Source organism: Mastigoproctus giganteus, chromosome 7 (assembly GCF_048544385.1).
Source record: "Mastigoproctus giganteus isolate SK-2022 chromosome 7, ASM4854438v1, whole genome shotgun sequence".
NCBI lineage: Eukaryota > Metazoa > Arthropoda > Arachnida > Uropygi > Thelyphonidae > Mastigoproctus > Mastigoproctus giganteus.
This window is the reverse complement of record NC_143581.1, coordinates 161,472,249-161,499,266: the sequence shown is the minus strand read 5'-3', so window position 1 is coordinate 161,499,266 and position 27,018 is coordinate 161,472,249. Positions and strand designations below refer to the sequence as shown.

The 27,018-nt window shown below is 36.4% G+C and overlaps 1 protein-coding gene across 1 annotated transcript in view; it reads left to right on the top strand.

Annotated features, from left to right (window-relative positions):
- Positions 1-27,018, top strand: part of Sld5 (DNA replication complex GINS protein Sld5) — a 125,006-nt gene that overhangs the window by 31,146 nt on the left and 66,842 nt on the right. Inside the window, exons 3-4 of the mRNA XM_090377156.1 lie at positions 10,585-10,609; positions 25,120-25,201. Of these exons, the coding sequence (XP_090233282.1) occupies positions 10,585-10,609; positions 25,120-25,201 (107 nt within the window). The remainder of the gene's footprint in view (positions 1-10,584; positions 10,610-25,119; positions 25,202-27,018) is intronic.

Sequence of the window (27,018 nt, the reverse complement as noted above, 5' to 3'; positions counted from 1 at the left end):
TATTGCTCCGGGATATGCTGTGGTCATTCGCTGACCATTCCGCCTCCTCCGTATTTGGTGATGACGGGCTCGAACCCCGGTCTAATCAAGAAGCGTGTGTTACCCACTGCTGCTCCTACCCACCTGGCTACGGAGGCACCTTCAATAAGAAATAAATTTTAAATGTCTTCCATTATATTTTATCAGTTATGGTTTAAATTACTATTATTAAAGCTAAAGCAACAGCTTCAAGCTATGAAAGCTATATAAAATCTTTGTATCTGTTGGGCATAACCTCTCTCTGTCTCTGTACGTAGATCACAGGTCATAACCTCTCTCTCTCTCTCAGTACATAGCTATCAGCAAACTGGGTTTGCCACTTAGTATATCAATCTCATATTGAGGAAGCCTGCAATCTCATGGCAAATCTGAATAGGAGATTTTTTACAAGTTGCTTTGGTATTGCACTGCTCCAATGGAGAAGTATATTGCTTTTTATATAGTGTATTCCATTAACCAGACTCTGATTGTAGCACTATTGGTGGGCAGAAAGCAATAAACTTCTCTGTTGGAGCATTGGATTTTATTTGGAGTAGTACAATTCCAAGGCAAATCATGGCAAAGTGCCTCCACAACATGATATTGATGTACTAAGTAGCAAACTGAATTTGCTTGTGGCTGGGTACAGAAAGAGGTTATACCTGACATGTACAATGACTTTATATAGCATTCATAGCTTGAGACTTTTGTTCTAGACTTAACTGTGTCTACATTACTTACTGCACCACCTCACGTATTTTGGATATGTTTCATCACTAGATTGCTTAGATCTTCACAATTCCTATCTAGCCACCAGTGAACCTCCTAAACCCATGTCTGGTAGTGACATACTTTAAATAAAAAGCAGTATACTACTTCTTCATTGGAGCAGTATCTTTTATTTACAGTAGTGCAGTACCGAGGCAAATCGTGGTGAAGTGCAGCCACAATATCAGATTGATGCACTAAGTGGCAGACTTAGTTTTCTCATAACTGCGTACATAAAGAGGCTATGTCTGACATATTAAATTACCATTAGAAATAATACCTTTTATGTATTGTTATAGTGATTAGAGTAATTCTTGTACATACTTAATTTTTCCTCAGTAGTAGAAAGCTGAATAGCTGTACATAATTTTCACCATAGTGATAATAGCCAAGGGGTGCAACATGTTTGATATCATCCCTTAAAAAAATCTGCTATTGAACACGCATTCTCTGTCTCTTTATCTTCACTTTTCTAACAACTAACAATTAGAGAGGTAAATTCTCTAACATTTAGAGAAGTAAATGGCTAGTAGCTTGGTAGAACAGACCATTCAGTGGTCCAAATTTCAGTCCAAGATTCAGTGGTTCAGTGTTTTTTAGGATTTTTAAATGGCTTTTTTTGTCACTTAGTAGAATGTCAAAATGTTAAATTTTTTGTTAGCATAATGTGATATCGTATCTTCTAATTTCAGGATTCGTCAAGATTTCAACATTCATTGTGATGTTCTGTATATAGCAGCTATTACTATTTCTTTTCAGAATTTACTAAACTTTCAGTATGGACAAATGTAATTTTAAAAGTGAATGGCTAAATAAAAGAGACAAAGAACTTTCAGTTTCATCATTGGTACAGAAGCAAAGCGACAGTGAATTCTTTTGTATTGTGTGCTCAAAATGTGTTAATATTATTACAGAATTTCTCAGTGTGAAACAACATTATGGTACACAAAAACAACAGCAGGATCATTGCATTAGATGACCTTCAGCATCATTTGACTGGTACAAAAAACAAAGTGCAAAATATTTCTGGGTTTTCCATTGTTCATTATGCACCTCATACAAATGAGCACTTTTGCTTCAAATGTGCCTTCTGATTCATGTACTCAGGTTAGAAATGTTTTGAAAGCAATGTTTCCTGCACCAGGAGCAGTTTCAGAAAGATTTTAATTTAATCCTACAAAAGTTAGTTGGTGATATATTAGCACTATACTTCCATGTGAAGAGATTAGAATCTAGATCTTAATTATAAGTAGGGCTAGGATTTTGGTGACCATAAAACTACAAAAAATAACATTAAAAGAATGCATTTATGGCTATTAAAACAATGTTCCATAAAATACAAAAAAAAAAAAAAAAAAAAAAGTCCTAAAATTTCTACCTAATTTATTATTTTTTAAGATTTTTAATTGAAACACTTTCCAGCATGCAAATAGCTTTTAATATATAACCACAGACTTAAAAATTGATATACATTCAAATCAGTGTAATTAAAACACTGCCTAAAAGTACATAAATTTGAATTTATTTTCTTTAAAATATATTTAAAATACAATATAAATTTAAAACCAATTAAAAATATTACTCAGGTTTTTTTTTTCTGTATTTTACGGAACATTTTGTTTTAATTGCATTCTTTTAATGTCAACTCTAAAATTCCGACTTCAGAATACAGGATTGAATGACTTGAATATATCTGAAATTTACTGAAGCTGGAGTGGTTGACAAAATTTTAAACATATAAAATTGAACAAGAAATTAACAAAAAGTGAACATTTAAAGCATTTTAATATTTGCCCTCAAACAGGATAGCCAATTTTAGCACAATATATAATTATTTGCTTTTGTGGCATAGCATTTTGTGTAGTTCAGAGACAGTACAATTAAAAATATTTTCTCTTGGGTTTCTCTTGAAAGTGGAACTATTAAAGAAAATTTTGCAATGTATCATGCATATTTGTCTGTTTGAAGATGATTATTATTATTATTATTATTATTAGCCATATGGTAAAAGGAAGCCTGAGGCTTATGCTGCAATTCCCCAAGTTATCCTGAGAGAGAGAGAGAGAGAAGTAGAAAGGAATCACAAAGAAAGAGAAGAATGATGACATCCAGCTCAGGACCCTGGGTTTACCAAGCCCATACTCACCAGATGTGAGCCCCTGGGGTGCACTCAAACCTACGTTGGTATAATTATGTTTATTTCTATATTGGGAATATTTATATAATGGAGTAAAAAGTTTCGTAGTATTTTCTTAACTTTTTCAGTGACAGATGTCTTTGCAGTATCACCATCACAAAAGGTCTCTTAGTTCACAATATCTTATTCTAGATAATAAAGCACTGAAACTTATGTTGGTATAATTATGTTTATTTTCAAATTAGAAATATGTACATAATGGAGTAAAACATTTCATGGCATTTTCCTACCACTTCTTCATTGGCAACTGTCTTTGCAATATCACTGTTACAAAAGCAACAGCAAGACCTGCATATGTGAAAGTTGTGCTGATTTACAACTCCTGAAACATGATAAGTTGCTCCATCAAAAAAGTGCAATTTCTGTAGGAAACTTAAGTCTTCTTCAGCAAATAACTGCTGCACTATTTGAGCTTTATAGGAAAATAATGAAAGCCTTTTATGAACAACTTGTACCATTGATTTTGGAATTTGAAGTTCTTATGTTGAATTGACTTTCTTGAGCATTCCATGGAATGCATTACAAGCCTTCTGAACTTGGGCAGATGTTCAAGTCTGTCTACTATCTTTATCATGCAGTAAACTTCCAGATTTCTCAAACTTTTCTATCCACACATAAAATGTGTGGATAGAAAAGTTTGTCAGATATTTAGAAAAGATTCACTAAGGTTGGAACACTTAATCGATCCTTTTTAAATATCTGACAGTAATTACGTTGAACCTGAATTGGTGAATTTGCAGTAGTAATCCACAAAACATAATTGCTTTTTCTCTCTAGCAGTAGCCTTTTTTTTTTTTTTTTTTTTTTTTTTTGTGTACTGTGTTGCTGCCTTTGAACCAGTGATCTGTGAAGTACATGAGAAAACAAACTTTTTGAATTATTCTTTGTTATGGTGAAAACTACATCTATTATTTCATATCAGATCAGAAATTATGGAATTTTTTTTTTTTTTTTTTTTTGTGTCATCCTATATACAATATACATAGACAATATTTAAAATTAATGGTTAACTTCAGTCTTGTCAAGAAGAATAGAATGGAATATCACATAAAATTTTAGTCAGATTTCCCTTAAAAGAAAAAAAGTAAGAGAAGACTTACTGTTATTCCACACAGATGAAGGAACATTTCGTACTTTTGTGTATGTTTTGGTGTTTCTGACTTACATAGGTGCCTCCGTAGCCAGGTGGGCAGGAGCAGCAGTGCATAGCACACTCTTCTTGATTAGACCGGGGTTCGAGCCCGTGACCATCAAATACGGAGGATGCGGAAAGGTTAGGGAATGACCACCGCATATCCCCGTAGCAATATGGCCTTAGGCGCCTCCGTAGCCAGGTGGGAAGGAGCAGCAGTGTGTAGTATGTAGAACCCCGGTCTTGATTAGACCGGGGTTCGAGCCCTTCACCACCAAATACGGAGGGTGCAGAAATGTCAGGGAATGACCACTGCATATTCCCGGAGCAATATGGCCTTAGTTGCTAATGCTCCTAAAAATAACAAACAATAATACTAACAATATGGCCTTAGTTGCTAATGCTCCTACAACCAAATAACAACAACTGACTTACTTGCTTATGTTAAATTTACTCTAAAGATTTATCTTTAAATTTTAATATCTGCTTTTGTAATGAATGTTTTAAAATAGTTAAAATTAATAATTTTGGCCATGTCACAATACTGAATAAGATATGTATTTGCAGATCCAGACCATGATCACAAAATTTGTAGACAAAATCAACAAACCATACGAACTAGAATACCATCAGATGTATTGTGCTGTGTAGCCAATGTAACAAAAATTCATCAGCTCAAGTGTATATCAATAGTTTTTATTAGTTACACGAGTAACACCTCCTTTAGCCCTAAGAGTAGCCTCATCATTGGGTTGGCTTACATGGACCCAATTATGCCTCAGGATGCTTGCTACAATTAGCTTGTTCCTCCTTATTAGGCATTTGTTGAGGCATATGATGCAAGAAAGCAAGCTTATAGATCATCAGCCAAAAAAAAAAAAAAAAAAAACCCTTCCCATTTCATCTATCCGGTCCCTCCAAATGTTTGTCTAGCGCAGCCTTAAATTTATTTAAGCTATTAACTTCCACAACAGATGGAAGTCTGTTCCAGCAATCAACTTCCCGCTGGCTAAAGGCAAACTTCCACACATCCATTCTATAACTGTCCTTCCTCAATTCGAATCTATGCCCCCTCAGGTTCTTAATCTGAGCAAGTGGAAGTATCCCATCAGCATTGAGCCTGCTCAAACCATTCAAGGCCTTGTAAATCTCAATCAGATCACCTTGCAGGTGTCTAGTCTACAGATGCTGCAACTTGCAGAATTTAAGCCTCCCTTGGTAAGAGAACCCCTTTGTTCCTCTCATCATTCTTGTTACTTTTCTCTGTACTCGTTCTAGCAACTCTACATTCTTCCTAAAATGAGGCCTCCAGACCTGTATGCAGTACTCAAGGTGTGGCCTGACCATTGCCTTATGCAAAGGTATAATCACCTCCTTGTTTCTGCTAGCAAAATTCTTATATATCATTGACAAAACTCCATGACTTGCTCTGGCAGCCCATCTGCACTACTCAGAGAACTTCATAACCGACTGCACAATTACCCCCAAGTCTTTTTAATTCTCCACCTCCCTGAGTGTAGTACCACACATTTATTGATGAAGAGATCCACAGGAAGTTGAATCCTAACAATTCAGAAGCACCGTACATGTTTGCCAACATTAAAGCGCAGAAACCAGGATTCCTACCAGACCATTATTAGTGGTAGACATCACCCAGAACAGAAGATATCAAAATGGCTGACACAACTCCTCTTCCAGATAGTTCCGAAGAATCAAAGCTTATTAAAAAATACCCGGTATTTAATATCCAGGATAAAGAGTGTTGAAATCAACAAAGCAAATATGCTAGTATCATTCGATGTGGACTCCGTGTTCACTACCATTCCCTTAGAAGAAGCAAAAACATGTCTCCTCCAAACGATAGACAGCCATATCACCATGGGATGACCAAGACCCCTACCAGTCACAGAAATAATAGATCTCATAGATCTCTCCATAGGTAAATCTTACTTCACCTTCAATGGGAAATTCTACATGCAGATTTCTGGTCTCAGCTTGGGAAATACCCTATTTCCTCTCTTGGCAGAAATTTTTTATGTCTAAATTTGAAGATTTCTTGGAAAACCAACAGATAAAACCTAAATTCTGGTGTAGATACATGGATGACATGATCATAGCCATCTGGAATCATGGTACAGATAAGTTACATAAGTTATTCTTTGAAGCTCTCAACAATCATCACCAAAAAATCAATTTCAAACTGGAAATTGAGGACAATGGCCAACTTCCTTTCCTGGACATCCTTTTTTCAAGAAAACCCAAGAACTACATATGGAATTTTTAAGAAAACCCACAGATACCGGCATCATATTAAACTATAAATCCTGCCATCCTTTCTCCACTAAAATAGGCATTCTAAAGTCCTTCATTAGAAGGGCCTACAGAATTTGCAAAGTAGATAACATACAACATGAACTACAAACAATAACTATGCTTGCCATAAAGAACGGATATCCAATGCACGTCATCAAAAAAGGCATCATAGACATCTCCAAGCCCATCACACAACCCCAACCTAACATCGACAGAAGAAGTACCTCCATATGTATACTGTACATACCATCAATTAGCACCAGAATAGCAAAAAAAGCCAAGAAATTTGGTATATTCACGTTTTACAAAAGTTCAGCCTTCAAACAGATCATTAAAAAACAGTCCAACAATCCTGATAATCCTAGAGGTCCGATCTGTAAAGTAGATTGTGGGTGTGGAAGCATATATATAGGGGAATCCTACAGATGCCTACAATGTAGAATAAAAGAGCACAAAAAAGATGTAGAGTATGGCAGAATCATGGCCTCCGTAGCCGAGTGGGCAGGAGTGGGGGTGCAGTAGCACACGCTCTTTGAGTAGACCGGATTCAAGCCCCTGACTGCTGAATGCGGTTGATCTGCCAACCCGCACTGGACCAGCATGGCAGATTATGGTCCATTTCCCTCAACATGAATTGTTGAAGAGGCTTCCATCCTGCAGTGGGTTGATAATGGCTGCACTTTACTTTACTTTATGGCAGAATCAATCAGTCTGATACAGCTCTCCATGCCTTCCAATGTGGTGACACCTGGAACTTCCATAACATAAGTATTATTTCCACAGATAGTCAGTACAAGAGAAGAAAATTCAAAGAAACATTTCTTATCAAATTATTTGGATCTTCAACAATCAATAGAAAACACGGGATTGAGTTCAACCCACAGTATTTTCATCTCTTCAATGAGAAAATAAGTGAAGAAATAAGGACCCGGGAAAGAAAAAAGAAACAAGGCATCCAGAGGTGCAGATCGCATACAACACCTTCTAAACGCACCCCCCCCCCCAGGATGAGCTTGCACACCATAACGGGTGATAAAAGGTCAACAGCAATCCGGAACCAGAGAAGGAGATCAAAGGTCAACCTTCAAGCTCCCTGGATCTAGGATAATCTAACACTGTTCCTATTGGTTAATTATAAGAATCTCTGGCCTATAAAAAGCACTGCTGACTGAGCAGTGTCAGGTCTGGGGGCGGTCAGCAGATAAGAATTGTTTTAATTTATCTTATAAAATAGGCTAACAGTAAAGTAACTTAAAAATTGCTCATATTATTGTGTAATAGTAACATATAATTGTTCCTTTATATCTTAACTATAAGCTTAGAGATGCTCAATTGCTAATTTGCTGTTATAACTTAGAATTATTTATCTACTCACTGGCATTATTATTGAAAATTAGAAATGATCAATTGTTAATACATCTTATAACTGATCCTTTGTTAAAATTGTGATTGTAATTTAGAACTTCTCAATGCAAATCTAATTAGTAACCTTCACCTTTTTAATTTTTATATCTATTTCCCAAACGCATGGTCTGATGATGGGTATTGACAAGATATCTTAAACGTTACCCAGTTGTATATATTAGTTTAGGCTATGCTTAAATAAATTATATATTAATAACTCCATGTGGTATAAGAGTGGTTAATTATACATATTAATAATTCTTTGATAGTTTTTTTTTGTTCAGAGCACTAGATTACATCTTTATCAAGTAGATGAACAAATATCATATTAGGTGGCAAGTCCTCAACAGCAATTGCACCCAGGCCATTCATTTGGCAATGAGGGCTGTAATTATCTACAAACAGCAATTTTTTTTATTCTCCCTGTTAATCTTGTAATCTAAGTCACTGATCCATTTATCATAGACTGGCATCCAAGAACCATTTGGTTTGCTTGATACATAGTCAACAATGGCCTCAAACCTTTAAATCATCAGGACTTTTGGTTTTCCCACCGATTACAGAGGAAGCTTCTATGTGCCAGACATGGTTTCTGCTAGGAGAATAGTAATCTGTTGCTTAACCCCCCTACCTTTTTTTTTTGCCAGTACATTTCTCACTTTTAAATATAAGCATTTTATTTGGTAGCAACTTAAAAAAAAAAAGTCCAGTTTCATTAGCCTTGAAGAGTTCATTCTGGTCATACATTTTAAATGATTCTCTTTCTATTTCCTTCATAGCTTCAGTGTCAATGGCTGCACTTTTGCCACACACTTTTTAAAAATTTTTTTTTTTAAAGCCAGCCCATGGTAAGTCCTAAATTTCTGAAATCATCCATTAGAAGACTTGAAATTTTCAATATTCATCTGAAATACAAATGATTCATCCATAGTTTTTAAAAGATTCTGTCTGTGCGAATGATTTTTGCTACTGCTTTAAGCAGCTCCATTTTAACTTTAAGCGAAATGGCGCTTTGTTTACTCCCTGATTTTTCCATTGTACAGTTGAGGGTGATAAATTTACGGATTTTTTACTAAACACAAAATTCACCACTTTATACAGTATGTGTCACTCACGTCAAGACTGTAAATGAAATGTTTTGCCCTCTGACAGGTAATCTCATTTGTTTAAAATGATAAGGGTGGTGTACGGCAAGTGGCATCCTTGTACTATCTACATATTGTTTATTATCAGATGTCAGCCTAGTCAATAGAAAGTTGAGTCATAAAGTCATAAACAGTAAAAATTTAGTGGCGATGCTGCAGCCAGTATATTTTTTTGTTCTTCTGAGATGCGAAATCTTTTCATGTTAAGCGTTTTTTTGTTTCATGTTAAAAGAAAATAAATGTATGAAATCACAGCATTTTGTCAGGATCAGAATATTTTTTCATGTTAAACATTTTCCAGTGTAAATTAATAGCACATGAAATGGCTAATACATAATGTAGCAGATGTTAACACTGCTGATGCAATCAATGTAGTTCCTGAGCATATAAAGCTGGAATATGGTATGTGGAGCCAATTGTTGTTGAGTCAGACGACAAGATCGTTTGTTCATTGCTGTGGCATTATGGCCTTTGGAAGTAGTGATTCCAGTGGTTCTTCTTCAGCTCTATTATTGTAGATTTGAATTTGAGATTTTCATAGAGGAATGTACGTTGTTTTTTACCCGGAGAAGTTTTTGTAGAGCATTGACGGTTTGCGAGGCAGCAAAGTGTGGTCCGCCTAAGTTTGTCAGCAGAACACTAGGCTTAGTGCTACCACGTGGTATGAAGTTATTAGGCTTGGTGGTTTGAGGATGAGCATTCCTTTATATTTCAAAACAGTACTTTATTTCGCTGTCGACTTACAGGGATATAAGAGCCATCAGGGCTGTGCACTTCCATATATTTAACTATTAACATCTGCAACTTTGTGGACTCATTAATTCTTGTGTAACAACAACTTTGGCACATCAGCTGTTTTGGTTATAATGTGCCAGTTTATATGATTTACTGTGTATAGACATAGTAAATGATATGTCTTATGAGTGCATGTTGTGTCAACTGAAAAATTTGGAATACATTGTGGGACAGCATACTTATTCTCTCTGTCTGAGATTGTCTAACTGCAATTTCAATTGAAGAGACCTTTAAGAATTCTTCAAGAATTTGATGGAATCTGAATCCAGATCTCTCCATATATAAAATGTAATGAATCCACTATTGTCATAGTAGACTGATTTACAGAGAAATTGTAAAAATTTTAAACAATGAAATGAAAGGAAATTATATCAAATGTCTTCCAGTATGGAAAAATTGAAAGACTGAAGTAAGATGAGGTGAACAAGCTAAAATATTGAATAGTGACTTGTAATTTTTCAAAAATGGTAGTATCATTAACTAGCCCTTTTCAAAGAAATGGAATCCACAGTTGGACAGTATGTTATAATTTAGATTTTTCAAACCTTGCAAATGATGGTTGGTTGGAGAAACAATTTTTGTTTATTTAGATGAAATACTGGTAATAACTGGAAAATTTATTTCACTTTCATATATTGCTTCATTCATAAGTAAACTTTAGTAGCTAAAACTCTTTTGTAAGAATTTAGAAGTGTCCTTGATTCTGTAATTAAATTTAAATTAAATTAAAATTTGTTTCACTGTTTTTTCTTTATATTTAGTTTTTTAAAAAATATTTTACAGCTTGACCGTATTCGTTTTGTTTTAAATAGCTACCTGAGAGTACGGCTCCAAAAGGTAAGAAAATGTTTTCTATTTTTATTCTAATGATGACTTTATTTAAAATTGCTTTTCTTACTTTCTTTTTTGCACTTGAACCTCTGTTGTCTTGAATACATTTTTTATGTAGATTCACATTAGTGCTAGTTAAACTAATGTTTAACTAAACTAAACTAGTTAAAGCAATGCTACGCACCGCTGCTGTTGCTAGGCAGGAGCAGCAGTGCGTAGCACACTTGAACCTCTGTTGTCTTGAATACATTTTTTATATATTAGTGCTAGTTAATATTTAATATTAACATTTAAATATTAAATATTAAATTAAAATATTAATATTTAAAATTGCTTTTCTTAATTTCTTTTTTACACTTGAACCTCTGTTGTCTTGAATACATTTTTTATGTAGATTCACATTAGTGCTAGTTAAACTAAAAAATACTATTTGAGCTCTTGTGAACAGTTACTCAGATTTGAATCATTTTAGTTGGATAAACTGACTGAACTTGAATGACTGTCTGTTGTCATAACTAAAATACATATAATTAAAAAGTTATAAGTATTATTGAAAGTTATAAATTTTATTGGAATAGAGTGCACACAGCTTGTTGTGATCATGGATAATGTTATCACTTTTATGAAGTCCTGATCAGATATATACGAATACATAGAAACAATGCTGTTTATTGTAATTAGGCTTCAGTCTATGTTATCGCTTTTTTGCCTTATCACAGTTTATGCATGTGAAGCGGAAGTGATTATGTAACATCTCAATTTGTGCTTGAACTCTGACATGTTGTGTGTCTAGTTACCGATTTTGCTTCGTACAGTTTGTATGGTGCTCGGTGTTTTCATGTTACTTCATGAAAGAATTATCTATACTCCTACTAGACTTTTACAGTAGAACAGTAACCTTTTCTAATTCTTAATTTTATTATTTTATTTATTTATTTTTAATGGTTTGTATGGGTTTCTAAAAACATTTCTATTTTATTTTAGTTTTATTTTTATCAATGACTTTCTCAAAGAAAGAGTAGACAGTCAAATTAAAGTATTTTATATTGCTTGATTTTCTTGTTTTCTTTCTGTATTTCTTTTTTTCTGTATTTTACTTATATTTCTGTCCTCTTCCACCTTTTCATATACAGTTACCACTCTGCATCAGTAAACAGTACTGAACAGCTTCATTCTTGTTCCATCAGATATTGTTATCAGTTTAGCTGAGTCACGAAATGATCACAATAAGTAGCATCCACAATAGTTAAATTTTAACATTTAGTGGTCATTCCAATTTTTTCAGCACATGTATGTGTGTAAATACTACAAGTCAAATTTTTGTCATCATACCAATAATATAGGTATACCAGGTGGCAATAAAGTTCCCAGACTGGTGCAATAAAAAGAATACAAAGTGAAGGAGCTCAAAAATGTTTTATTTTTATTCAAAGTAATTATCACCTGATTGAGTGCACTTATTACACTGTTTCTAAAAGTTTCTGAAAGGAATCAGTGAAGTGTCCAAAGAGATGTGTTCAGTTTGGCAGTTATGTGTTTCTTTATGTTGTTAACATCCTGAAATCTCTTTCCTTTAAGGACAGTTTTCACCTTGGGAAAGAGGAAGAATTCTGCTGGTGGATGATTTATCTGTACAGTGCTTCATCTTCACAATAAGTGTGGAATTGGTGTGGGCATTGCCATTCAACAAAGAGGTAATTTTTTTAATTTATAGAAGTACCACTGCCTTTCTCTTGAAATTATGGCCTCAACTAAGAAATATGCCTCAATAGTCTTTGAAGCACCTGCATGTAGAATTTAACATTGACACTCTCTCTCCCCTTCAGATAAAAAATCCTTGTGAATCACACCTTGTTTGTCAAAAAATATAATCAGCATTGTCTTGATCCTGGGCTTCTGTAAACAACTTTTTTATGGCCTTGTTGATGATTTTGAAGTCACTGCATGCTCCGACACTTTGTCTCTGGTCATAATGAGATACCCAACACTCATCTGCAGTGACAGTACAGTCAGTGGAATTAAGATTGTCTTTAAAAGTCTGGACAAAGCCTTTGTGTGACGATGCTCTTCATTGCTTCTCCTCATCTGGACAGGAGGGGTCTCCTTGTTTAGGTTGAGTAGGGTATGTTGCTTTTCTATCTTCCTTATGGTTTGGTAGGGTGATGTTGTGTTTTTCTGTAAGTAATCCTTTAGGTTAGCTATCACTATCTTCTGTTGCTCAATGAGGTCTATCAAGCTCCTTCCTCCTCCTTTTCAGCTATTGTCAGTCTCTCCATGGCTGACGTTGGATGATGTTGGGGGCTCTTGGTCGTCACTGTCCATGTATTTCTCTTGATATCCTCCACCTCGGTGTTAGTCCAATCTATGATCCCGAAGGAGTATGTTAGCACTGAGACTGCATAGGTGTTTATGGCTTTAACTGTGTTCCCTCTGTTCACCTTTGCCTTGCGAAAGCATATGAGTTTCTGATTATATATTTTAGTCAGGCAGGCCTTGATATCCTTGTGCTTTAACTGCTGAGCCTGCATCAGCCCCAGGTTTTTGTAGGTGTCTCCTCTTCTCATATAGGCGCCTCCGTAGCCAGATGGGAAGGAGAAGCAGTGCATAGCACACGCTTCTTGATTAGACCAGGATTCGAACCCGTCACCACCAAATACGGAGGATGTGGAAAGGTCAGGGAATGATCACCGCATATCCCGGAGCAATATGGCCTTAGTTGCTAATGCTCCTAAAAACCAAATAACAACAACAACAACCTCTTCTCATGGTTTCAATCTCTTTACCAGTCTGCAGCTGTTAGTTTCAGCCGACTAATTTTCCCTGATTCAATCCATGGGTATTGAATTTGTCTAGACCAGAGGTTCTCAACGGGGGATGATATCACCCCCAAGGGAGCCAAAATTGCTTTTTGAGGGGCGAAAAAATCATGAAAAAATGACATTTTATTCCTTAATATTTAATTTCTCTCATTGGGTTTTCTTTTCCTCTGAAACAACTGATTTTTAATATATAGGTATATTATATTAGGAGTGAGTGAGAAATTTTAATAAAAGGAAGATAGTGGGCATGATTTAATTTAACCACCTTTGCTTTTCATAGGCATTAAATGCATAAGTGCTTATAGAGGTAATGTTTCTGGAATCCTTGGCATTTGCTCCTTTCTGATGGCTGCGACTTTGGCGGTGGCATGGTGGGGATGGCTTATTTATTTTTTTTTGTTTCATTAGTCAATATATGAGGCATGGATGGGATGAGGAAATGTTTTAGTTCTATTGTTTCTACTTTTTAAGTGAAAATCATTGATTTATTGTTTCCTTGGGGAAGCTTTTTTTATTTTTGATCAACAGTTCTTTTGGAAGTGACATGGACTATGAGAATTAAATAAAAATAGTTTATATTTTATTATTTAATTCTTTGTATTTATTCAACCCATCATCAAAATCATGTCAAGTGCTGAAAAGAAAAAGTGTCAACAGTATCTGGATGAATATCCAGATACTGTTCGTTTTATTGAAAACCCATTCAACTCAAGACAGCCCATGTGTCTTATGTGTAATAGTTCTTTTTCAAATGAGGCTATAAAACCATCAAGACTTTTAGATTAACAGGAGAGAATGCTTCTACAGGGATGGGATACACTTAAATAGAAAAGGTGCAAGAATATTTGCTGATGCTATTGAGGCAGTGTTAGGTGGGTTGGAAAACTGCTAGCTTGGGGGGGGGGATACAAGGACTAATAGATTAACAGTAGCCACTGGCAGATGTGAAAGTGATTCTTGCACTGCTTCTATTGGAATGAGCAGAAGCCTGGAAAACAAGATGCAGGATATTTCAGAGACTGCTGTGAGTCATTGCGATACAAGTAAACACATGGGTTGTGTTAGGACTAATAGATTAACAGTAGCCACTGGCAGATGTGAAAGTGATTCTTGCACTGCTTCTATTGGAATGAGCAGAAGCCTGGAAAACAAGATGCAGGATATTTCAGAGACTGCTGTGAGTCATTGCGATACAAGTAAACACATGGGTTGTGTTAGGGTAGCTAAGAAAAAGAACAGGTGCATGTATACTTGCATGTACACCAATGCTAGGAGTTTATTAAATAAATTTGATGAATTTGAAGTATTGCTTAAAACATCAAAGGCAGATATTGTGGGGATTTCAGAGACGTGGTGTCACACAGATATAAGGAATGCAGAAATGGAATTTGGGGAGTACAATGTCTACAGAAAGGATAGACGGGATAGGAAGTGAGGAGGGGTTATGCTATTAGTTAAGAAATACATAAAATCCAAGGAAGTGAAGCTAGTCGACATTGCTGGACAGTGCAGTGTCGAATCAGTTTGGTGTGACATAAGCATTGGGAGATCAAAATTGAAAGTAGGAGTGTGCTATAGGCCTAATGACTCTGATGAGTATAATAAGAAATTGTACAGGGAAATAGAGTGGGCCAGTAAATCAGAGAGTCTTATAATGGGGGATTTTAATTTCCCAGATATTGACTGGAATTTGGGGGCTGGTCACTCACACACTAGCAAGGCTTTTGTGGATTTATTGGATGATTGTTTTCTACATCAGCATGTTCGGGAGGCAACTAGAGGGAGTAATACTTTTGAATTGATTATCAGTAGTGATTCTTCATGCATTAAGAATCTGCAGGTAAATGAACCACTAGGTGGCAGTGATCACTGTGTGCTGAAGTGGGATTTACTCAAAGAGGTAACTACCATTAGAGGTAAAGGGAAGGGTTATTGCTTTCGTAAAGGCGACTACGATGGACTGAGACAGTGTTTAAATTCTATACAGTGGGACCAACTGATGATGTTACCAACAGCAAATTCAAAATGGGAAGCATTCAAAGAACTTATCTTGGAAGCTATATTGTTCAAGGTTTAGGCCTAAGTGGATGTCAGATGAACTAATGAGACATATATCAGAGAAGAAAAATGCATGGGATACATACAAATTAACACGTGACACAGAAGCCTATGATAGGTACAAGTTGATCTGTAACCAAGTTACAAAGGAGGTTAGGCAGGCGAAGGCAGATTACGAGAAATCCTTGGCAAGGGATGCAAAGAAAAACAACAAAGAGTTCTTTACTTATGTAAACTCTAGAAGGAAGGTGATGAATCAGATTGATCCGCTTGATATAGATGGGTCAACTGTTGATGAGCCTGCTCAGGTAGCTAACACATGAGGAGTTATTCAGCGAGGGGAATGCCAGAGGTGTATTCAACTCTGTCAGTAAGCTAGAGAATCGTGTAATAACTGAGAGTAAATTGGAGGAGAAATTGTTGAAGATAAATACAAGAAAGGCACCTGGGGTGAATGGGATCTATCCAGTTATATTAAAGGAGGCAGCAAAGGAAGTAAGCAAACCCTTAGCCATAATTATGAGAGCTTCCTTGGACTCAGGGGAAGTACCCATGGACTGGAGATGTGCAAATGTGACCCCAATTCACAAAGGAGGATAAAAAGGCGACACAAGTAATTATAGACCTGTTAGTTTAACTTCTGTTCACGGAAAATTAATGGAGGCACTGGTTAAAGAAGCACTGCAGGATCATCTAGACAAGACTTCAGTTATAGCTCAGACACAGCATGGTTTTGTTAAGGGGAAGTCTTGCCTGACCAATACGATTGGATACTATGATGCAGTCACAAAAGAACTGGATGCAGGGAATAACTTTGATATTATATATTTGGATCTTAGAAAGCCTTTTGATACTGTTGCACATGGAAGACTGCTGCACAAATTGGAGCAGTGTGGCATTGGAGGCAAATTGCTGCTATGGATAAAAGGGTGGTTGAGGGGGAGAAGACAGAGAGTGGTAATCAATGGACACTGCTCATCGTGGACTAATGTTATTAGTGGAGTCCCTCAGGGTTCAGTATTGGGTCCATTACTGTTTTCTGTATTTATAAATGATATTGATGATGGTATATCAAGCTTAATGTCCAAGTTTGCAAACGATACGAAGGTTGGCAGGGTTCTCAAGGACACTACTGACAGTATGCTACTGCAACAGGATCTGGAAAGGTTGAGCAGATGGGCTGAGAGGTGGCAAATGAAGTTTAACATTGACAAATGTAAAGTACTACATATGGAAAACAGCAACCCCAGAGCAACGTATCAATTCTGTGGTACTACACTGACAGTGGTAGAGAATGAAAGGGACCTGGGGGTGGTTGTCCAGGCAGATATGAAGTTTTTTGAGCAGTGCAGACGGGCTGCAAGAGTAGCTCATGGTGTATTGTCGATGATATTTAGGAATTTTTCTAGCAGGGATAAGGAGGTGATTATTTCCTTGTATAAGGCAATGGTCAGGCCACACCTAGAGTACTGTATACAGGTCTGGAGGCCTCATTTCAAGAAGGATGTAGGGATGCTGGAACAAGTACAGAGAAGGGCAACAAGTTTGGTGAATGGAACAAAGGGGTGCTCTTACGAAGAAAGGCTTAAGTTTTGCAAATTACAGTGTCTGGAGACTAGGCACCAGCGAGGTGATCTGATTGAGGTGTATAAAGCCTTGAATGGTTTGAGCATGCTCAATGCTGATGGGATTCTTCCTCTTGCTCAGAAAAATCGCCTGAGAGGGCATAAATTCAAATTGAGGAAAGAGAGATGTAGGATAGACGTGAGGAAATTTGCCTTTAGCCAGCAGGTGGTTGGTTGGTGGAACAGACTTCCATCCCTTGTCGTGGAAGTTGATAGCCTAAATAAGTTTAAGGCTCAGCTGGACAGGTATTTCGAATGAACAGAGGGGTGAAGTGGAAGTGGTTATTTTTTATTTATTTATTTATTTTATTTTATTTTTTTATTTATTTTTATTTTTATTTATTTATTTATATTATTTTTTTATTTATTTATTTATTTTTTATTTTTTTGGCTAATGCTGCATAAGCATGCTTTCTTGCATCAAATGCCTCTACTAATGCTAATGCTAAATGTCTGCTAAAGCACATTTCAATTTTCCTTTTTCTAATTTCAAAAATTCCACTGACATGATGTGTTCACAAACTCAAAAGGATGAAAATAAACTCAAAATAAGAAAATGTTGCGATTGTAAGAGATTGTAAATATATAAGTACTTCCCTAATCGGCATGCCCTACTCACACTCCCCTAAAACATGCTACTTAAGTTAAAAATAAATTTATATAAATTATATGTATTACCTGGCGATATTTGTAGGCTATAAATTGTTTATGCGATAGTTTACGCGGCGGTAAACTGCTAGCGATTAATTGCTGGTGGTGAATTGCGAGCGATAAACTTTCCTAGACAAAGTCTAGGAAAGTTTAAGAAAATTTAAGTGCCGACCGGGCTAGCCGAGTGGGTAAAGTACCTGCCCGGCAACCCAAAGGTCGCGGGTTCGATTCCCGCCTCGGGCTTGGATCAAAGTACTGCAAAAACCTTGAGAGGTGCAATATGGCCACAGAAGCCGATGCGCCAACAACTACCAAAAAAAAAAAAAAAAAATTTTAAGTTTATAAACAATTTATAGCCTACAAATGATCGCTAGCATATTTTATCGCCAGGCAATACATATAATTTATATAAATTTATTAGTCATTTTAAATTGAAAACAAGGCTTTTCTATAGGTGTTAGTTAAGAATTAAGTGCAGTTAAAAATGGAAGTTATATGTGCTAGGTATACATTTCCTGGAAATACATGCCATTGCAGGTGCTTTAATTTAATTGCCTGTTATTTTCCAAAATTGGAATTAGGTAATTACCTACTTTAATACCTTTAACTTAATTAGCATGTTTTTAACTCAGAATACGTATTTTAACAGCAATTAAAAAAGAACAAAGTATTAACGAAATGCGCATTGAACAATATTTAAGTGCAAGTGATCCGAGCAACAAAAAAAAGAAGTATTGTGATTGTGATGAACGAATTAAAAGGCTTGTTAGTGCATACGATATACGGGGTGATATTGTTGATTATCTAAGAGGTATAGCACATAATATTTCTTATTAATAATGTGCATACTGTGTTGTAAATATTACAGTTTCTTAGTAATTAATTATCCGAATGTGACTGATTCTGAAGATTGCATAAACATTCATTTTGAATTTTTGCAGTGTACTATGACATACCTAATGTTATAATTAGTTTAGTTTAAAATTAACCAATTGTTATATTGTTCAAATAATGGATTTTTTACTATTTTTTGTGATACATGTAACTATTAAAATACATAATCTACCTATTAAATTACATATTTCCATATATGTGTTTTTTTTTATTTCCGTACTATTCCCTCATAGTTCATAGAATTCCAAAAATATGCTAATCATAGCTTAATGCAGAAACTTAAATAAAAAATAACTTTTTATGATTTGACCAAACACGTCTCATTGCTTCTAGAAAAAAGTTCCTAAAAAGGGTGACAAATCCCTCCCATTCCAATTATCGTCCCATTGCAATTACTTCTACTCTTTCTAAAGTAATGGAGAAATCAATTAACCGCCAACTCTTAAACTACTTAGAAACCTTCCGTCTGATCAACGATCACCAGTATGGATTCCGTCAGTGTCGATCCACTGGAGATATTCTGGCTTATGTTACCCATTTATGGACTAATTCAATGGAAAGGTTCGGTGAAACACAAGTAGTTGCTCTTGACATCTCAAAGGCTTTTGATCGTGTTTGGCATAAAGGTCTTCTAAACAAGCTTCCATCTTATGGTTTGCCAACTGTTTTTAGTAATTGGTTATCCAGTTTTCTCTCTGATCGCTCACTGAGGGTGATGGTAGATGACTCTCTGTCTTCTAACTTCTCCACTAATGCTGGTGTCCCCCAAGGTTCAGTTCTTTCCCCCACTCTTTTCCTCTTGTATATCAATGACCTTCTTCCATTGACTGGAAATCCTATCCATAGTTTTGCCGTTGATAGCACATTGCATTCAACTTTCCATTTTGAGAAACCTTGTCCTGCTCAGTCAGTTTCAACTTTTCGAAAATCTGCTACCAATTCCTTAAATGCCGATCTTCAGGTAATTCTCCAGTGGGGCAAAGACAACTTAGTTGATTTCAACCCTTCTAAAACTCAGTCTTGTCTTATATCTCGAAAAAAGGATTCTTCTGCTCCTATGCTTATCTTTAGTGACACTCCGATTTCTAGGCAAAATGATATATCTCTTTTGGGGATTACCCTGACTTCTAATCTCTCTTGGCACAAGCACATTACAAATATTGGTTCCTCTGCATCTAAAAAACTTGGTTTTCTCTTTCGCTCTCGGCGTTACTTTTCTTCAAAACAGCTGCTCACTCTGTATAAATCGCAAATCCGTCCTGCCATGGAATATTGTTCCTACATCTGGGGTGGTGCCACAAAAACCTCTCTCAGGCTTTTTGATTCCATTCAGAAGAGGGCAGTTAGGTTAATTAATGATTCATCTCTAACAGAGTCTCTCCACTCGCTTTCTCATAGACGCACTGTTTCTGCTGGATGCCTCTTCTACAGATACTTCCATGGGCACTGTTCTTCTGAATTGGCTTCTATAATTTCTGCTCTCTCTTGCAAAACAGTCCGAACACGTGCTGCCACTAGCGAACATCCATTTACTGTCCAACTTCAAACCCACAGAACCAACTTTTCATCTTCCTCATTTCCTCAGGGGAGGTACCCATAGGCTGGAAATGTGCAAATGTGACCCCAATTCACAAAGGAGGATCAAAGGCTGACACAAGTAATTATAGACCTGTGAGCTTAACTTCTGTTCCAGGAAAATTAATGGAGGCACTGGTTAAAGAAGCACTGCAGGACAAGACTTCAGTTATAGCTCACACCCAGCATGGTTTTGTTAAGGGGAAGTCTTGCCTGACCAACTTGATTGGATACTATGATGCAGTCACAAAAGAACTGGATGCAGGGAATAACTTTGATATTATATACTTGGATCTTAGAAAGGCTTTTGATACTGTTGCACATGTAAGACTGCTACACAAATTGGAGCAGTGTGACATTGGAGGCAAATTGCTGCTATGGATAAAGGGGTGGTTGAGGGGGAGAAGACAGAGAGTGGTAATCTATGGACACTGCTCATCGTGGACTGATGTTATTAGTGGAGTCCCTCAGGGCTCGGTGTTGGGTCCATTATTGTTTTCTGTATTTATAAATGATATTGATGATGGTATATCGGGATTAATGTCCAAGTTTGCAGACGATACAAAGGTTGGCAGGGTTGTCAAGGACACTACTGACACTATGCTGCTGCAACAGGATCTGGAAAGGTTGAGTAGATGGGCTGAGAGGTGGCAAATGAAGTTTAACATTGACAAATGTAAAGTACTACACATGGGAAACAGCAACCCCAGAGCAACGTATCAACTCTGTGGTACAACACTGACAGTGGTAGAGAATGAAAGGGACTTGGGGGTGGTTGTGCAGGCAGATATGAAGTTCTCTGAGCAGTGCAGACGGGCTGCAAGAGTAGCTCATGGAGTATTGTCAATGATATACAGGAATTTTTCCAGCAGGGATAAGGAGGTGATTATTCCATTGTATAAGGCGATGGTCAGGCCACACCTAGAGTACTGTATACAGGTCTGGAGGCCTCATTTCAAGAAGGATGTAGAGCTGCTGGAACGAGTACAGAGAAGGGCAACAAGATTAGTGAATGGAACAAAGGGGTGCTCTTACAAAGAAAGGCTTAAGTTTTGCAAATTACAGTGTCTGGAGACTAGGCACCAGCGAGGTGATCTGATAGAGGTGTATAAAGCCTTGAATGGTTTAAGCATGCTCAATGCTGATGGGATTCTTCCTCTAGCTCAGAATAATCACCTGAGAGGGCATAAATTCAAATTGAGGAAAGACAGATGTAGGATAGACGTGCGGAAATTTGCCTTTAGCCAGCGGGTGGTTGGTTGGTGGAACAGACTTCCATCCCTTGTGGTGGAGGTTGATAGCCTAAATAAGTTTAAGGCTCAGCTGGACAGGTATTTTGAACGAACAGAGGGGTGAAGTGGAAGTGTTTTTTTTTTTTTTTTGGCTGATGCTGCATAAGCTTGCTTTCTTGCATCAAATGCCTCTACTAATGCTAATGCTAATGCTAATTTATTCATTCAACTGCCGTTTTCTGGAACAACCTTCCTTCATACGTATTTCCTGAAAATTACAATCTACAGAAGTTCAAGTCCAATGTCAACAAATATCTTCTTTCATCTTCTTAACCTCAAACCCAAGCACGGTACTAAGTACTATAGGTTCTAATACCTCTCGTGTTTGGGGTTCACATAAAAAAAAAAAAAGACAGTAAAATGCGATAAACTGACGCGGCGGTAAATTTTCCAGACACCGGTTAATATATATGTCTGAGAAAAGCATATGTCCACCCTTCCATTTGTATCTCAACCTATTTGTAGCCACGAGAATTTTATCTTTCAAGTATCTTCATGTTTATCATCAATGTTGCAGACAAGACTAAATTCATTAGCAATACTATCAATTGAAAATGATGTGGCTGCAAATTTGGATTTTATCAATGTCATTAATAAATTTTCTGATATAAAATCAAGGAAAGGAATGCATTAAAGGAATTTTGTTTGATATTCGATAAAAATATGACATTTGGTGTTAATAACAAAAAATTCTTAAATTTTTGTTTTGTATTTTTAAATAGCTTTGATATAACTTGTAATGTTATGTAAAATCTATATTTATTCTGTAAGCATCTACTATTAAGTATTCTCAAGTGTCAGTCTATCTCCAAATCCTTCCACTTCCAGATGGGATGCTGATTTGAAATTTGGTGATAAATATATATGTGATTGGCTAAAATCACATATATATGTGATTTTAGCCAATTTGTGCATCCCATTTCTTTCACATGAGCAGCAGAAATTTAATTATAGAAACTATTATTATTATATAAATTAAAGGCAAGCATAACTGCAACCAGCTGCTAGTATTTTGATAAATGTCCTTATAAAAAATTGACTCTTTTGTAAAATTTTTATTGTTAATATTTTAATACGACAATTAAAACATTATAAATATTCTGGTTGTTTTTTTTGTGTTTACATTTGTCTTAACTTTTCTCTAGAAAAAATAAAAATATTAACTCAATAAAAACACCTTAAATTTTTTCTACTGGAAGGGGACACAGGAATGTCTCCCTGTGCTGGGTGCCAATATACCTCAGGCTGGCCTTGGGGATGTCTATTATAATAGAGCAGAAAAAGATAACATGAGAAAGTTTGAGAGCAGTGAAAAGTACTGAAGCCTACAACAGCTACAAGTTGATCTGTAATAGTACCACAGATAAAATACTATTACAGATCAACTACTAGTTATGGGAAAGTCTTAGCTAACCCAGCTGATGTTGCTGATAAATTGAATAGGTACTTCACATTGGTCTTTACAGACAAAAGACCCTTTAGGAGGAGGAGAGGCTGTGTGAGTGAGCCAGGCTAAGCCATGTAAAATTAGTGATTCTGAAATTACAAATGACTGTTTATTAGAAAAACTTTCAGGCCTAAAGCAAGTAAGTCTCCTAGAGTTGACATGTACTGAGTAATTTTGAGGGAGACAGAAGAGAGTGTATTGAACCACTGAAGTTAATTATGAGGGCATTGTTGGACTTGGGAGAGATTCCCTTGGATTGAATAGGTGACAGTGTATTGCAAATACATAAAGGTGTTTCTATAGTGAAGTGGGTAACTACAGACCAGTTAATCTGACTTCAGTGGTATGGAAAATCTTAGAAGAGTCATCAAGAGTGCGATCCAGGGACATTTATAAAAGGCATTCTGAAGGACACACACAACATGGTTTTGTTAAGGGGAACCCATGTTCCACTAACCTAGTAAGCTATTTTGACATTTTCTCATGAGCTGGATGTGAGGAACAATTTTGACAGTTTATTTGGATTTTAGCAAGGCATTTGTCTAAGTCCCTCATGAGAGTTACTGTGAAGATTCTAAGGTGGATTGCAGGGCAGAAAGTTGTGATTAATGGATAGTCTTCAGAGGTGGGGTCCACCAAGGAACAGTTCTTGAGCCACTGTTGTTTCTCATTTTCATAAGTGACATCAATGAAGGGATAAAGGATATGATATAAAAATTGCAAATGATGTAAAGATTGGGAGAGTTGTTAATGATCACTGCCAAACAACATTCCTTCAAGATAACTTGAACAGTCTTCAAGGATGATCAGGAAACCGGCAGCTATGTTTTAATGCAGAAAATTGCAGGGTCTTACACTTGGGGAATAGCAACCCCAAAATAACTTATATACTTGGTGGGGTTGAATTAAAAACAGGACGAAAAGGATCAGGGAGTTACGATATGGGCAAATATGAAGTTTTTGAGCAGTGTACACAGGTGGTCAGGACAGCCCATGGAATTCTACAAATGAGTTATCGAACAATATCTTGTAGAGATAAGGAAGTCATAATCCCGATGTATAAGGTAATTGTAGGGCCACATTTGGAATACTGTATCCAAGTATGGAAATGCGTCTGAAAAAAGAAATTGTGCTTCTTGAAAAGGTCCAAAGACGGGCAACTTGCATGGTGAGGTCATTAAAAGGATGAGTGACCGTACAATGAAAGATATTGATTATGTGGGCTATAGAGCTTGGCAACCAGGCACTTAGAGGTTTATTAAAGATAATTAGGCTCTGAGAACGATTAGGAATATGAATGAGGGTGGAATTTTCATTGTTATAAAGAAACGGAAAGAAATTTAGTCTAGACTGTAGGAATTTTTTTTTCAGCTAACGAGTTATTGATTACTGGAATAAGTTGCCTCTGCAGGTAGTTGAGGTTGACAGTTTTAAAAAATTCAAAAGTCATCTGGACAGTTAACCATGTGAGGAGGGAATTGCATAATTTGTATTTTCTTATCTACTTTTTTTTTTTTTTTTTTATGCCAATGCAGCAAAAGGCTTTCTTGCACTATCTTGGTAATACTAGTAGGTGAGTGTGCCTAATAGACTGGCCACCCAGTGTATATTACACATGGAAACTAAAAACAAATTTTAGGATCTCAAAGTGTAAATTTATTTTTTATTTCATTCTCTGTTTCAGTCCTATTTCTTCTTTTTTTTTTTTTCCTCATAATGTGAACATTGATCTCAGCAGAAGAAAAAATATTTGTTCAGCAGTAAGAATTTATTCAAAATTATCTCGTATGTTTTTATTGTATTGTATTTGCCAAACTGTATAACCATACCTTTTTGCCAGCCACATATTGGTTTTCTAATGCAATTAGCAGATAGCATGGTTACATGTCGGTATATAACTATAATAAAATACACCTTACTGCATAGAGACAAAGCATTTAATGGCTTTTATGTACAATATAGAAATAGTCACATCTATATGTTATATACCCCTGTCTAGGGGATTTCTTCAGTAACACATGGAATTAAATGTATTTAAAATTACACTGTAATACTGCTTAAATACATGCTGTATATAACTGATTAAGGAATGAAATTATTTTCATCCTGTACATATTTCCTATATGTAGAGACCATTTATTTTAATTTTAGATAGAACTCTATGCAGCTCATCTGTTGGAGCAGAGTAGAGATGAGGAGCATTTGTTGTCAGCAGAAGAAAAAAACTTTGTTCAGCAGTAAGAATTTATTCAAAATTATCTCTATATGTTTTTATTGCATTTTTTTTTTTTTAACATTACAGTGACTGGGTTACTTCTGACAGATCCATGCATTTATATTTTTATTTGCTCATTACTAATTGATGTAGAATTAATCCCGGTAAGATACCAGCACTAACAACAAAAAACTTCCTAAACTTATCTCTTTCTTACCACTGTATCAATTGCTTGTCAATGTGCTTTGGTTTTCAAAATATACTGGTACTTTCTTTGTTGCGATGTGTGACACAACCATGTGTAAAAGTGAAAAAAATTGTTTGTTACAGTTTCTGTTTGTTTGATTTTTAAACAATGTAGTTCTTTGAAAAACCTGCCCTTATTTTAATTGCACTTCAACAATAGAAATGTATGACATTTGCTGTTATCTTAATTACAGAAACATGGCTACATTTTACTATTCTGGACTCTGAATTGTTTCCATCCTCTTATGTCATCCACTGTGATTGTAATTTTAAGGGTGGAGGAATTCCAGTAATTTGTTTAAGTGCTTCTTTGTACTAGAAGCGGGCGCCTCCGTAGCCAGGTGGGAAGGAGCAGCAGTGGTAGCACACGCTTCTTGATTAGACCGGGGTTCGAGCCCGTCACCACCAAATACGGAGGATGCGGAAAGGTCATTCAGGGAATGACCACCGCATATCCCGGAGCAATATGGCCTTAGTTGCTAATGCTCCTAAAAACCAAATAACAAACAATAACAAACAAATTGTACTAGAAGCTTTATCTCTGCTAGTAAATTTTACCAGACATCAATTTTTGTAGTTTTATTCTATCTGCTTCCTCCTCCGGGTGGCATGGATGTGTTAACCAAACCCAACAAGGTTATCCCCATTATTATTAGTGATTTCAGTATTTCCAGTGGCGCCTCCGTAGCCAGGTGGGAAGGAGCAGCGGTGCGTAGCACACGCTTCTTGATTAGACCGGGGTTCGAGCCCGTCACCACCAAATACGGAAGATGCGGAAAGGTCAGGGAATGACCACCGCATCTCCCGGAGCAATATGGCCTTAGTTGCTAATGCTCCTAAAAACCAAATAACAAACAAACAAACAAACAGTATTTCCAGTGCTTTTGATTCTATATGCCAACAGACATGGAACTGCTATTTAGTCTCACAATACCACTAATGATATCAAGAGTAGGAGACCGGCAGATTGCTTAACAAGTACAGGTCACTGTTGAAAAATAGCCGTGAAATAGGGTTGAATTTGAAAGTGTCTGCAATTCTGCCCAGATACGATAGGAGGGAGTATATGATGAGAGTCTTGTCGATCAATTCGGCCCTGGAAAGATTGTGCAAGGCTCAAGGGGTAGAATTTTTTTCAGCCTGGACTGTACTTGTTAACAGGAGAGATTGCTTCTACAGGGATGGGATACACTTAAATAGAAAGGGTGCAAGAATATTTGCTGATGCTATCGAGGCAGTGTTAGGTGGGTCGGAAAACTGCTAGTTGGGGGGGATACAAAGACGAATAGATTAATAGTAGCCACTGGCAGAGGTGAAAGAGATTCTTGCACTGCTTCTATTGGAATGAGCAGAAGCCTGAAAAACAAGATTCAGGATATTTCAGAGACTGCTGGGAGTCATTGCGGTACAAGTAAACACATGGGTTGTGTTAGGGTAGCTAAGAATAGAAATAGGTGCATGTATACTTGCATGTACACCCATAGTTTAGTAAATAAATTTGATGAATTTGAGGTATTGCTCAAAACATCAAAGGCAGATATTGTTGGGATATCAGAGACTTGGTGTCACACAGATATAAGGAATGCAGAACTG